This window comes from Cryptomeria japonica, chromosome 6 (assembly GCF_030272615.1).
Source record: "Cryptomeria japonica chromosome 6, Sugi_1.0, whole genome shotgun sequence".
Lineage (NCBI taxonomy): Eukaryota > Viridiplantae > Streptophyta > Pinopsida > Cupressales > Cupressaceae > Cryptomeria > Cryptomeria japonica.
This window is the reverse complement of record NC_081410.1, coordinates 384,484,950-384,499,865: the sequence shown is the minus strand read 5'-3', so window position 1 is coordinate 384,499,865 and position 14,916 is coordinate 384,484,950. Positions and strand designations below refer to the sequence as shown.

At 35.6% G+C, this 14,916-nt stretch overlaps 1 protein-coding gene across 3 annotated transcripts in view; it reads left to right on the top strand.

Annotated features, from left to right (window-relative positions):
• Positions 1–14,444, top strand: part of LOC131067374 (mediator of RNA polymerase II transcription subunit 7a) — a 66,103-nt gene extending 51,659 nt beyond the window's left edge. For 2 of the 3 annotated variants that reach the window (XM_058002346.2, XM_058002345.2), the window contains exon 6: positions 14,101–14,444. In XM_058002346.2, coding sequence (XP_057858329.1) covers positions 14,101–14,167 — 67 coding nt within the window. In that variant the 3' untranslated portion in view covers positions 14,168–14,444. Of the gene's footprint in view, positions 1–11,220; positions 11,605–14,100 lie in introns of those variants that run through there. The other variant, XM_058002347.2, reaches the window with a different exon arrangement.
• Positions 14,445–14,916: the final 472 nt, after the last annotated feature.

Below are 14,916 nucleotides of genomic sequence, written 5' to 3'. Positions count from 1 at the left end.
TTAAAGTTTAAACTCTTATTAATGCAACTTATTAATCTGATATGGTTCATGATTAGTGTCATGTGTTTGACTCCATGACAACATTGGTTCAGCCCCTGTGAACATTATTGTGAGGTGACGATCTCTCAATAATGAACACTTGTACATTTGATCATTATCGTAAGGTGATGATCTTACGATATTGATTGATCATACCATTATGATGGATATCATGGGACGTAATATCTATGGATATGTCATAATGGTTTATATCTTTAAGTAGCAATATCTATGGATATGCCACAATGGTGGATGTTATGAGACGTGATATCCATGGATAAGCCATAGTGGTGGATATTACATAAAAAATATATTCATGGTGGATATTATGTGACGTAATATCCAAGGACATGCCATGAGTTAATATCCTTAAAATGCCATAATGGTGGATATCATGAGTCGTGATATCCGTGGACATGCCATAATGGTGGATATTACATTATTTGATTATGGTGGGTTTCATGCGACGTGATATCCGTGGATATGCCATAACTTTTGATATCACGGTGAGGTGATATCTCTCACACAATAAATGGAATCATTGTGTTCACTATAAGGTGTTATTACTTATTGAAGGAAAGAAGGATATCCTCCCTAGCTAAGAGGGAGTGTTAGAAATATGTAGTTCGGTTGCTTTGCTATGGCTAGATGTGGCTCCACATAAGAGTCACGACTCTGTGGAATCACGTCGGTTCCACATAGAGTTGTGACTCTATGTGGTCTGACCCACTATCATATACTATCGACTATGGATTCAGTCGATAGCATAATGAACAATTCGAATACTTGCAACATTAGCAATCGACCCCTGCAGTTTTCGGATTACCTTGTGTATTGTCGACAGTGAATAGTCGATAACAATATATGCAAAAATAAGTAAGTGGATTACTTTGTGTATTATCGGCAGTGAATAGACGATAACTCTATATATATATATACTCAGCAGATTGAATCATAAAGTAATTTGGAGTATATCTATCAAATAAGTAACAATAAAATTAAAATATACCATATATATAAATCTGGTCTAAATTAATAGTTGGCGAAGTATAGTACCATTTTCAAGTCACCAAATAGAGTTACAATTCACTTCTAGGTGAAGCATTCCATAAATATCATTCCATGATCACCTTCACCTGACACGTAATATTGTTCCCATCATGGAAAATAATTTCATTAAACATTAGAATCAAGAGTTGACATAGAAAGGAGATATCATGTGCAGTGCTTTCCCTTTTGGCAGCAATGTCATGAACCAAATTTAGACTTATAATTTTTACTTTATATTATTATGCTAGACATTGATACATGATGACATTTTATATTATGATGCTAATAATGTGATTGATGACATTATTTTAATGAAATAATGCTATGCTATTGACAACATTATTAAATGCGATGTTATTAATGCGATGAATTATTATGGAATAATGATGATTTGATGATTTTGTTGAGTGTGAGGTGGATGCAGGGTCGATCGTCGAAGACGGACATATGACTGAGGAGTTTTCTAGTTTGTCGGTAGTAACTCACGGAATGTGAACCTATACACACGCACAAATTAATAAAAAAATAATTAAATAAGATTAATTACATTTAATATTAAAACCAAATTAAAAGTTTGAAAAGTTTATAAATAAATCAACCATTTTATAATTTTAAATTAAATTAAATTCGAATTAAGATTTTCGAAAGATAAAATATTAAATTTAAACTAAACATGTTAAAATTAACACTTGAGTTATCAAATTTGTAACATCAAGTTAAACTATCTGTCACTTCTTGTCAACTCTTTGTTTACTTTTCATAACTAGCTAATCTATTTTCTTTTCTTCACTTCAACTCTCTAATCTTCCTGATTTTGTGCAATCAAGATCCACTTTTCTTGGATCGAACCTCCAGCTAAAAACAAATATAAAATAGGGAGCCCAACTATCATATGGGATACGTCCAAAAGTCACATTATAATTCCAGGGTGAATATTTGAAGACGACTTCCTTATATCCATCGAAATTTATATGGGACTTAAGAGAGATGTGATAGCCTATGTAAGGCAATGTTTTGAATGCTAGCGAGTCAAGGCTGAGCGTATGCATCCGACAGGGTTATTATTTTAGCACCATGTGCCAAATTATAAATGGCAAGAGGTCAATATGGATTTTATTCAGGGGTTACCTATGTACAAGAACAAGCAAGACATGATATTAGTTGTAGTAGACAAATTGACTAAGGTATCTCATTTTATACCTGGTAATATTAAGGATGGGTCAGTGGTTCTGGCACAAAAATTTATTAAGGAAATTTTCCAGTTACATGGGGTACCCGAGACAATAATTTCAGACAGGATGTGAGAATGACTTCACGGTTTTGGACCACTTTGAGTGCAACTTTAGGTACTAGGTTGAACTTTAGCACAACCTACCATCCACAAACGAACGGGCAAACTGAGAGGGTAAATCAAGTAGTAGAAGATTTACTAAGGATGTACTGTATAGATCAACAGTACAAGTGGGAGGATTTTCTTGCCTAAGTTGAGTTTGCATACAATAACTCCTATCACTCATCTATAGGCATGACACCTTTTGAAGCTCTTTATGGGCATAAGTGCAGAACACCTATCAATTGGGATAGAGTAGAAGACATAGTTTTAGTTGGTCTTGAACTATTTAAGGAAATGGAAGAACAAATGGTGTCAATAAAGGTTAGGACTAGCGGGTCCCTGCAAGCAAGATTGTGTAGGTGCCAAAGAATGATTGTACATGTGGCAACTTTGTATTGACTACAAAGATATGGACAAGATTAATTTGAAGAATAGGTGTTTAATTACTAGAATTGAAGACCATTGAATCGATTGTAAGTTGCTAGCTTTCTAGGTATTTCACTAGGATAGATCTTGAATGAGGTCATCATCAAGTATTCATCGATCGCTCTCATGTTTAGAAAAGTGCATTCAAGGCTAAAGAACTATTTGAATGGTTAGTCATGCCCTTTGGCTTGATCAATGTGCTTGTAACTTTCATGAGCATGATGAATTATATTTTAACCCCTTCATAGATTCTTTTATTGCCTACTTGTATGTCAATGCTTTTTAATAGGATATGGGAAGAACATTTGAACTATGTTCAACAGATGCTCTAAACCTTGTGCAAAGATAAATTGTATGCTGATTTGGAAAAATATTTTCTTTTCCTACTGAGTATATTTAATATCTTGGGTATGGGAAGAATTTTTAAACCATGTTCAATAGGTCTCTACACCTTGCATCAACCTAAGTTGCATGCTAATGTGTAATAGTGTTTTTTTTTTCTTTTTCCATGGAGCAGATTTAATCATTTGGATATTGATAACGATGTTCATGTTAATAAGGGATGATACTATTGATATGAGAACATTTGAACCATGTTCAATAGGCGTCTACGAATGTGCCAAAAGTTTTTATGCCAATTTGTAGACGTTTTTTTTCCTTAGGTGCTATGGAGCCAATTTAATTATTTGCATGTAGTGTTGATCAATATGACCATTTTAACCTCACAAATTTTGGGAGATTGGGGAATAGCCAATGCCGACTACCATCACAACTTTTTGAACCTATCAAACTCTATAAGAGTTTTACATTGTCTCCTTTTCATGCTGCATGGTCTCAAAAACAAACAAATAAAGGTGATAGTAAGGCAATCTTAACTTGGATGTACTCCCAATAAAGGCATTTGAAGAATTAAAACATTGACTATGTTTGATGCATATTGTTTTTATGCCATTCCTACAACCACCACTTGAAATTGAAATTGGTGCCCTAGAGTCCTGTTGTGACCTAATTCACACATCACCCCATCGTAGATGGGGACCCCCTGTTTTCGCTTTTTAGGGTTTTGTCCCAGCTCTGCAATTTCGTAAGTCCATTTTCTGAGAGAGTTTTTGAGTTAGAGTTTTGAAGTCATCCCAAGCCAAATTGAGAAATCATGCTCAAAATCATGTATGAGTGTTGTCAAAGTGCCTAGATGGTTCGAAGGATGAGGAATGCAATTGCTTTGGGTCATTTCTAACAACTTTCTATTTTTAGGATTTTTTGCTTTTTTCAGCTTTTTTGCTTTTTTCTACTTTTTTGAAAGTGGAATCTGGGTTTTGTTCCTCAGGTCATTTGGTCACTGCCTATGTTGTTAAAATTCGAACATCTTGTCTCTAAGTACAAAAAGTAGGGCTTCAAAATTCTTGTTTTTCTGAGATTAGGGTTTTGTTCCTCAGGGCATTTCAGTCCTGCCCATGTCTTCAGATTCGGGAAATTTTGCTTCTAAGTATAAAAAGCAGGGTTTTTTTTTGTGCTTTTTTTCGTGATTAGGGTTTTGATCTTCATGCCAAATTATTACTACCCATGTTCTCAAAATTCGAAAATTTGGTCTCTAAGGGTAAAAAGCAAGTGGAAACCCTAATTAGGGTTTTGATTCCAGAAGATTAGCCATATGATCAGTACCCATGTCTTCAGAATTGAAAAATCACGCCTTCAAGTGTAAAAAGCAAGAACCTAGGGTTTTGTTCCAGAAGATCAAATATGAACATGGCAGGTCCAGATGGCAACATGGCCGATCAAATTTGAAGAAAAATTGGCATCTAGAACAAATTCACCCAAGACATGGTTAATGACAGGACATCCTCAAGGTCCGCCAAAGCCAAGCATGGAAGCAAGATATGGCATGAAGTAAGCCAAGTCCGCCTTGGCATGAGATCTTCCAATCCCGCCTTGAAACATGTCCAACAAGCTTCAAAGTTCGCCTTGGTATAATGTCTTCCAAGTTGGCATGGCAAGGAAAGATGAACTCAAGCCAAGACAACATGTCCAAGCATTGGCAAACTCCTACCATTAGTTAACTACTCCTGGCAAAGGTCAAGCAAACTCCGTCATATGGTTAAGCATAAGCTAGACATGAAAGACACAACCAAGTCTATGCCAAGTCCGCCTTGGCAAGATTCCTTCAAAGTCCGCCCTGCCTTGGCATGAGGTAAAGACGACAAAGACCCTTCCAAGTCCCCCTAGGCATAAACAAAAGATGTCCAAGGCAATGCAAAGTCCGCCCTTGGATTGAGACCTCCAAAATCCGCGTAAGCAAGGTTGAACTTGTCCAAAGGACTTCAAAGTCCGCCTAGAGAGAAGAAAGCATGACGGCACAATCAAAACACTTGTCCAAAGACCTTGAAAGTCCGCCCTACTAAGTGTGTGGCACAAGCAACCTAAAGTCCGCCCAAGAAGTTTGGAAGTTGAAGTGGCAAGAGGTTGGTAAAATCCGCCAAGATAAAGCAAGATTGTCAAGGCACATTTCAAGTCCTAGGCATATGTAAAGGTTGGCAAACACTCTTCCAAGTTCGCCAAGACAAGGAGAGAATTAAGGCAAGCAAGGATGGCACATAATCTTCCAACTCTGCCCTAGGAAAGCTAAACAAAGTTGGCAAAACTCCTTCCAACTCCGCCTTGTCCAACAAACTTCAAAGTCCGCCCTTGGCTAGACATGACCAAAGTACGCCTAGGTTGAGTAATACAAGCAAAACAAGTTTGGAAGAAGGGCATCCAAGTCCGTCACAAGGAGGATCAAAGGCAAATAAAACAAAAGATGTCCAAGCCTATTCAAAGTCCGCCCTACATTGAACAAGTCAAACAAACACAAAGTAAATTAATATCCAAAGGCATGTAAAATTCGCCAAGTTAAAGAGAATGTCTAACACTCTTCAAAGTCCGCCTTGTCAAAGATGAGACCAAGTCCGGCTAGGCATGGTGGAATAAAACAAGAACAAATTGGCTAAAACATGAAGTCCGCCTAGGCTAAGGAGAAGAAAAGAAAGGTTCGCCAAAGCAAAAGATCAAGAAGACATGAAAATTTGCCTAGAAGAAAATAAAATTTGGCCCAAATGAATTGTCCAAACACTTTGGAAGTTCAATCAAACACAAGTTGGCTAGGCATAAATGGAATATGTGAAGATGCCATGAAAATTCGTTGAAGTCTTGGAGAATAGACATTAAAATCAACTTGCCATGATGAAGAAAGAAAAATGGCTAGAAGAAATACAAGTTTGAGGAAAATTGCACATGAAATCAAGGGACCATCAACGAACGGGCTGGAAAATAATGTTTTGACACATGAATATTTTTAATTATTTACCAACACTTCGAATTATTTTCGAAGGGAAAATAATTCCAACACAGAAATATTTTCAAGAATTTAATTCAAGAATTTTGGAAATTTAAAGAAAGTTCTAGAAGATTCCTGAATTAAGGATGAATTTGAGAGAAAAATAAATTTTTCCATTTTGGAAAGATTGAAAACATTAGAACACAAAAAAATAATAAAAAATGAAAAAAAAACAAAAAAACACAAAGAAGAAGCTTTCAAGTTTTAAAACCTTAAACTCTATATATTCTCAACTAGTCACTTTCAAACTCATTATTCAGGTTGAGAATTTGGAGAGCAATTGAGAAGAATTTCTCTCTCAGATTTTTGAGGAAATTGATTTTTGAAGAGGAATTTTGAAGAAGTGAATTTTTTTTCAAGCGTTGAAGTCAAGAAATTAAGTGTTTTTTTTTTATTTTAAGATGGATTTTCAAAATTGAAGGTGAATTTCAGTCACAAAGATCAATTTATGAGACATAAAATTTGAAATTTACCGAATACTTATATTATTCTGTCTTATTTCTCTCAATTTTATCAATTTCTTGGCCAAACCCTTCACTTTCAGTCTGCTTTTTCGCAGAAATTTAACCTTCTTACAGGCTGAAAGTGAAATTTTCAGATAAAAGATAAAAAATCAGACTTGGAATCTTGAAAATAATATTGAATTTTTGTGTGTTATGTAGGTTAATGACTACCAAAGGAGCACCTTCCATGAAAGCACCAATGAAGTTTGCCAGTAAAGGAGCTCAGCAAGAATCCAAGATCAAATCTAAATGGAAGAATATCACATACATTGACCTTGGACATGTGGATTTAGAAGAATTCAAAAAGAGAATGTACGGGCATGATGGACACCTGCCGACACCCATTGCCTGCCGGATGATGAGAAATGGCATCGTCCAAGCAGCTGGATTTCCTCTGGCTAAACAATGTGCGGAGTTGATGGTTGAGTGTGCCAGACACTACAATGCACAGTCAAGAGAGATCAATGCCCCTGATGGGAGGGTTTTGGCTAATCTTTCAGAGCTATCCATTCAAGAAAAGTTTGGAATTCCAAACTACAATAAAACCTCCTACAAGACCAAAGAAGATACCCAAAAGATTTATGATGCCTTGTTTGAACTCTGTGTGGTAAATGTTAACAAATCATGGCTGGAAAAGAAAAGACCCCAAGGGGAAACATTGAAGGTCTTGCTGCATCCATACTTCAAGGAAGAATATGGTGACATTATCTTATTGCTGAATAGAGTAATGGGCAGCCCTAAGGGTGCGCCATTTGAGACATGGATGTATTACTTCATAGATGAAATTACCTCGAGAGTCCGGATGTTCAATTGGTCCCACATAATCAGCAACAACCTTCATGAACAGTTGATAAATTTGGAGAGGACAAAGTCATTCTACATGAGCTCCTACATTATCTACCTGTTGGTTAGTACTTACAGATATTCCGCATTGATATGTAGAGTTGTGGTTGGTAATGGTGAAGGTGAATTTAAATCTTATGATTGTTACCCGCAACTGCAGCTTAAGGAGAAGAGCTATTGAGTGCATGATGCATTCCTAATGTACATCACAAGAACATTACAAGGAGGAACTCATTAGAGGTTATCTCCTGAAGCCAAAAGTTTGATCAACAAGTATGGATCTTGGTTCATCCAGTTTCCAAAATTCACCTACATAAGAGTCCAAGGTTTTGACGGTCGTCCTTACCGACTTCCAATCTATCCAACCAACAGGATGATTCTACTTGAAGTTCTCAAGCAACTTGAAACATATCAGAGCTTCAAAAAGATAAGGCAGAAGACAACAATCACCTTTCCATTCTTTATTGGAAATATGGAGGAATCTTGTCCGACAACACAAGCAACAGAAAGTGCCAGGCTAGAAATGCAGTGGTATCCCTTTACCTTCTACTGATCTAGAGCTAATTTCGATCCTCTCGGCAATATTGGATCAGTGAATGGAGAAAGATTCAGACATAGAGTAGACATAGAAGATTTTTGGGCAAATGCTGCAGATGAGTTTTACATCAGGAAAAGACTGTTCTGGATTGCTAGTAAGCTTGATCAGGATGACTGATCTTTTTCATGTGCCTGATCAGCTAAAAGATAATGCAAACTATATTCAGCCTGACTTTGATGAGCATGCACCTCTTCCTCCTATCAAATGGTCAGAGCCAGAGCATGCAGACTTGACCACTTTGATGCGGCCAGTTATAAAATATTCCAGGTGGTGGGTTGATCAGCAACATCATAGATTAAAATGAGGAAATATAATCTTAACTTATGACCTAATGGGTGAAGCAGAAGGATATTCTTCAAATGAGGAAGCAACTCAAAGTGCCAAATCAATTGAAGGTGCTAAAAAGAAGGGGAAGGCAGTTGTGAATGAAGGACCGGCTCAGAAGAAGCAAAGGATAGAACCGTCTTGTTTTGCCGCATCAACAAACATAGATATATTGGCCATTGGTCAGTTATTGGCAGAGATGGAAATTCCCTCCCTAGTTCATGAGGAGAATGTAGAATTAGTCTATCAGGAAGATGAACAACCACCGTCTGCTACTGGCATAAAGATCCTAGAGTTAGACAATGAAATAGATGTTGAGGAAGGTGAATTTCAAGAGGGAATGATTTCCGCCCTTTGGGATATCATGTGTGAAAAAGGCAATCAAGAAATGGAAGGCATTGAGCAGCCCATTGTTCCTAATTGGTTGAAGGAAAGGTTGAAAATAAACACAAAAGTAGTAGAAGAACAAGAAGAAGATGACATGGCTGATTTCTTAGCCATGTTAGAGAAAACTAAGTAAAGAAGCCAGCCAAAAGGTTTTCCACCATCCAGAGAGATGAAATAGGATGCAAGACAGTACAGATTGCAGTGCCAAGGTAGACAAGGCAAAGGGAGATATTGGTCCCCATGAGTATGAGATTACCACCTATGACTTGGGACCAAGCACAAAGACTCAAGTAAAAGAAGACTTGGACAATTCAGTTGCTTCCATGAAGGCAAAGTTGGACAAAGAAATAGAAAAGAAGAAATAATATAAGAGAGAAGTTGAGCGCTTAAGAGAATATATTCAACATTTGACTACTAAGCCACTTGATCAAGCAAATCGAGAAGCTCTCCCGCTCTTGAATTCACAATAGGTAGTCAAAGGTTTATGAGGAAGAAGCAGTGACAACCAGAGAGACCAAAGATTGGATGGAAATTACAAGAAAAGAAGCAGCCACGTTTATAGAAGGAATATCATCAGCATATGAACAAACCTCTTCTCTACTTTCCAGGATTGAGAACATGGCAAAAGTGTGGGTTGACTTCCAGGATATTCAAGATAGAATTATCTCGTGCCTTAGAGAGCTGAAAGGAGTCCCACCACAAGAATTGGTGAATGGAAAGATAATTGAAGCAAGGGTTGCCTATGACTTCAACAGTTGGCATTGGACGCTGGTTGCATGGAGTGAGTTCTTAGAAAAAGTAAAGGTTGATGTTGATAGAATAGAAGGACAGATAAAGGCAATTCAGGACAAGATTTTCCTTATAGTTGCAAAGATATTTGGGAAAGAAACTATCCGAGAAAGGGATATGCAGTTGGAGAATCTGAAGGTCAGAGCACAAGACATCTTCTTTGCCATCACAGGACCAGTCTTGAAGAGCAATTTGGCCAAGGCATCGAACGTCCTATCCATCAGAGAAGCTTTTCATAAGCAAGAACTATACTGGGAAATCACTTTTGCTTTATGTGCAAATGACTTGGAAGGATTAGAATTCAGGATCAACATGTTGCCACATGTCACGATGGAGGAAGTTGACCGAATTGTGTCCAGATTCATCAAATATCAGAAGAAGGGGGTGCAATCCTAAAAGATAGCATCTTGTGCCACTTGTCTCATTTGCGGTTGATCTTGGATCTTATTTTGGGAAGCTTTGATTAGGGTTAGGTTGTCTTGATCTGGACCTTTGATCTTAGATTGATCTCGGCCATTCATTTGTTTTCAGAAATTCTATATAAACTCATTCTCTCATTTCATTTCAATGTGGAGGGATTTATGAAATTGTTGCTTAGAGCTATTTGAGTAATAAAAGTTCATTATCAGTATTGTCTTGAAATCTTTTTATTGCTAAATGGCTGCATATTCCCTTCAACACTTGGATTAAATTTGCTTTAAGTTATTTGCTTTGAAGTTGTTAGATTAATGAAGGATTGATAAGTTTAGATTGGTGAAATTTTGCTCATACTTTTGTTGGATGGATGATTTTCATTCAATGTGTAAAGTTAGCTTGAGCTTTTGATGTCGATGCTTAACTTCCGCCTTGAGTAATATTGTTCAATTGTTGGTATTATTCATAAGTGTGAAAATCTTAAGCACAACCCTAGAAGATTGCACCCACTTTGCGTAGTTGTCCCAGTGTGGCGAAACAAAGTGTAGTTACCAGTTTCACCCAGTCTTTACCGTCTCTTGAGTTCATAGGAATTGCCTAGCAATAGTTAGAATTCCTAAACCCCTATCTTTTTTTATCTTTTTTGAAATCCTAAATCAGAAAATCCAATAAACAAAGAGCAGTCATTGATAAATTCGCCTAAGTCTAGCTTGTGACTGATATCAATTGTCAAGCGTAAGCCCCCCTTGAGATTTTCAGCATACACTACCCAAGAAGCTATCCCACTAAAGTTGCTTGTTCGCACATATAGACCTTGGAGTCGCCTTGTGGTCTTCTCGCAATCTTGGCACAAGTAGTGATTTTGTTCAAGAGAGGATAGAGTATCCTTGTGATATTTAATTCTAATGTTCAGTAGATGATAAAACGTACACCAACAAGTCCTAGACTATATAGTATTATAGTTGGTTCAATGCATACTCAACAAAGGAACCTTATTACTTACAATTGTTGCCCAATCATTGACTTAGAAAGAGCCAACATATTATGAAGATTTGTATGCCAGTTTTAGGTATGCAAATGGTAACAGTACATTCTTGGAATTTTTTTTGTATACCTTTTTCCTAAGCATTTGTTATTTATGCAGATGCAACAAATCATAGAGCACCATCAGAAATGGTCCACATATTGCAACATTCATAGTGAATATCAAGCACAACTATGGAAGTGCCAACCTACTAGTTGATTGTTTGAGTTGCTCTCTAGTCACATCACCAATATTCTTGACAATTGTGGACACAAGACTAACACAATCAAAATTGTGAGTACTAAGACACTACATGTAAGCTGGTATGCCAATCCGTGACCTACTTTCCAAATAATTTAGTTTGCCACCTTGGACACATTGTGTATAATCGAGTGAATCGTAGTAGAAATGGAATTGGGAACAGTTTGGTGAAGTAGCTAGACATTCATGTACCAGAAATAATTAGACATTTGGATTGAGTTAGAAAATGGCCTCCTTGGAAATTCTAAAAGTAAGAAAGCTGTCTTTTATTTATGCGTTAAATCAATATAAATAATAAAAAGGAACTATGTGCATTAAGTGTTGCCAATTATTCCTGAAAATTTTCAAAAAAGACATTCTATTTTATTACGAGTTGTTTTCTGAAAGTTACACTTCTATTTATTAACTAAAAAATCAAACTTTCTTATTTCGAGTTAAAAAGCAAATATTAGAATTTTTATTATAATTGTTTTCTACCAACAAAGTTAATATTGTTTTAGTGAAGTTTATACTTTTTAGTTTCATGTTGCTTTTGTTCTTAAAGTTACTGTACTTCCTAATTTAAAAGTTAGCAATAACTAATTTGTAAACCAAAGATATATAAGATGATTAGTACAATGAGTTGGGTTGACTTAACCATGATGAGTTACTTATAGTATTTAGCAAGCTAATTATAACTAAAAAAAACTGTAATTTATCTAGTTTTACATGATGTACCATAATGGATGGTATTTTTCAAGTGGTTTAATTTAGTTTTAAAATTCATCATCCACAATTTAATGTTTACCCTTATGGACTTTTTAAAGTTGTAGTTTCCCCTTATGAGTACAATGAGTTGGGTTAACTTAACCATGGTGAGTTACTTTATAGCATTATAGTTTAGTTGTACATGATGTACCATAATGGATGGTAATAGGTATCATCTTTCAAGTGATTTGATTTAGTTTTAGAAGTCATCATCCACAATTTAAGGATTCTTTGGGTGGACTTTTAAAAGTTAAATTATCACTTACGATTAGTAATTAGTTTCTGTGGAAGACATTTCTATGGAGTATTTTTCAAGTTTGTTCTGTACACAACACAGAATATCATTGACCTTTAATGGTAGTGGGTGCATTTTCAAAGATGTCTCCTGTATCATCATATGGGAACACAGTTTCAATGTTGATATTGTACGTATTTTCTCATTAGGTTTGATTTCTCTTTGGTTAAACAAGCAACATCATTCAAACAGAGAATAATTTTTTGGGCAATTTTCAGAGGAACCTTGGGTCATTGAACGATACAAAGCCAGTCATGTTAACATTTTTTTACAGTTCATGGCTAAACAAAAGCTTTGAACAAAATGTATTAATGTGAATGTACAATCCAAAACATCAATTTACTTGGATGAAATTGTTGTGTTCCATAAGCATATACAGTAGAGCTCTGCACTAGTTTATAGAACACAGACTTTTAGGGTTTGGTTTAGGTTTCAAATTCTTCCCTTGTTCACATCTTATAATATGCTGTGTACAACAATTTCTCTTTAAATCAGAAAGATGTTGAGAAAACAACTGAAGTATTCAGTAGATGCAAAATACAAGTCATGGCACGCTGCAGAAGATTATTGCCAAACACAAGCAACATAATGGCCAAAATTGTACACTTTCAAAACGAAACGCTCATAGGTGTTTCATAGGGCAATAATACCTCTTTGTTTTGGATCATCTACCATGATCAAGTAGATTGGTATCTGAATCTTCCACCCCACTTTTTGTTTGTACCGTATTTTTAATGTGCAGCATCTATGTACATAATTTATATAGATTATGCCTCCACTACAACAGAATATCTCTATCCTAAGGGAGTTGAACTGTGATTGCAATGTATCTACAAATGTGAATCAGAATGTGGGTGTGAAGATAAAAACCATTAGAAACCAGGCTAATTATTGGTTAGGTTTTGAGATAATTAAATCACTTGCCAAGGGAAATGGCTTATCAAAAGCATAAGTTGAGAATATTTTTTCACATTAGTCTCTCATTTTGGAAACCATTTCTTGTTGAGGAATGATTAATTCAGGTGGCTGCATGAGGACTCTTGATTCCAACATCAATCTTTCTTGTCTAGTGAACAGTAATCTAAGCATCAGCTCCAACACCAATATCCTAGCTTGTTCTAGATGGTGCTAGCACTAGGAAACACTTGCGCATGTCCCTCAAGATAGTTAAAGCCCAGCAATTGTTTTTTTGTCTTTGTTGACATGTATTGAATAACCACACATCATGATTTTGAAAGGATTTGACCTTTTATTCTAGAAGTTAAGTAATTGAATCTTGTCCTAGAGTTTTAAAGCCTTGTTTATTTTTTATGAATGGCTGTCTACGTAGTTTTTAAGTTCATTTGGTTTCATGTTGTCTTTGTTGATGCCCCTTTAATTGTCTTTCATAAATATCTTGTCATTACACAATTGTATTTTCACAACCTGAAAGTGTGGTTCCCTGAACTGTCCAAAGGATGTAGATTCTTTCAATTTTTTTTCCATAATTTAATTGAGTTCAGAAGAACTCATGGAAATGTTAACTACTTTTGAAATCCGTTTTGTCAACATAATTATGTTTTTTTATTTATATCCATGAAAGGGTGAACGTCACCCATTTATATAAGTTTGATTATTGTGTTTCTGTAAACAACTAGAATAAAAAAGTTGAGACACAAACTAGATGCAATGGTTCTTAAATGGCTTTTCCATTGCAGGAGGAGGGAGGAGGCCCGACAATTGGTTAGGGAAGCGCATTCCACTCTAGAAGGTCACTTGCCTTGAGGCAATTATTTGTGATTGAACAAAGCCAGACATTATGGCTCTCCTTACCCCTAATGCCCTTTCTATGGCCTCTGAAATTAGATGAGCCAACTGAGATACTACTTTTGGTGTTAACTTTTCCAACTGGAAATATATTTGGATAGACTGATTTACCAAAACTTGTTCAAATGATATTTAATGAGGTATAGAATTATTCATCATATTTTTCTTTCACTCCATAGATTAAACATTTGAGCATCCTTATGGGGCAAAATACATAAGAGGCAATTCCTTGGTCTATAGTGATGCAATTGAACCTTTTGAATTCAATGCAGCTAAGGTTTAATTTTTGATCTATTCCATTGTGTTTTAGTATTATAATGTTGAATAAAAATGTAATTTTAGGTTTAAGTTTGTATTAGATGAAAATAATCAATTAATTTTTCTTCTATCAAAAAAATGTGTCAAGTTGTCCTCAAGTTTGTCATAAATATAAAGATAATACTTACATTGAAGGTCTCATATGATGTGATCTTAGACATTCCAAGAACAAGCATGGATTAATTTGTCCCAAAATTTCAAGTTATAATAACCATCTAAATGCAATAAAATTATATATTGGTCAGAGAAGAACACTATTATATTAGATGTGAAGAGTCTTACAAGACAATGAAGGCCGGAAGGATTCAAAAGCTAGGGTCATATAATCTTTGAATGGCTAATATTTAATTGTATTATTAAGAATTAAAAATTATAGATATTTTACAAAT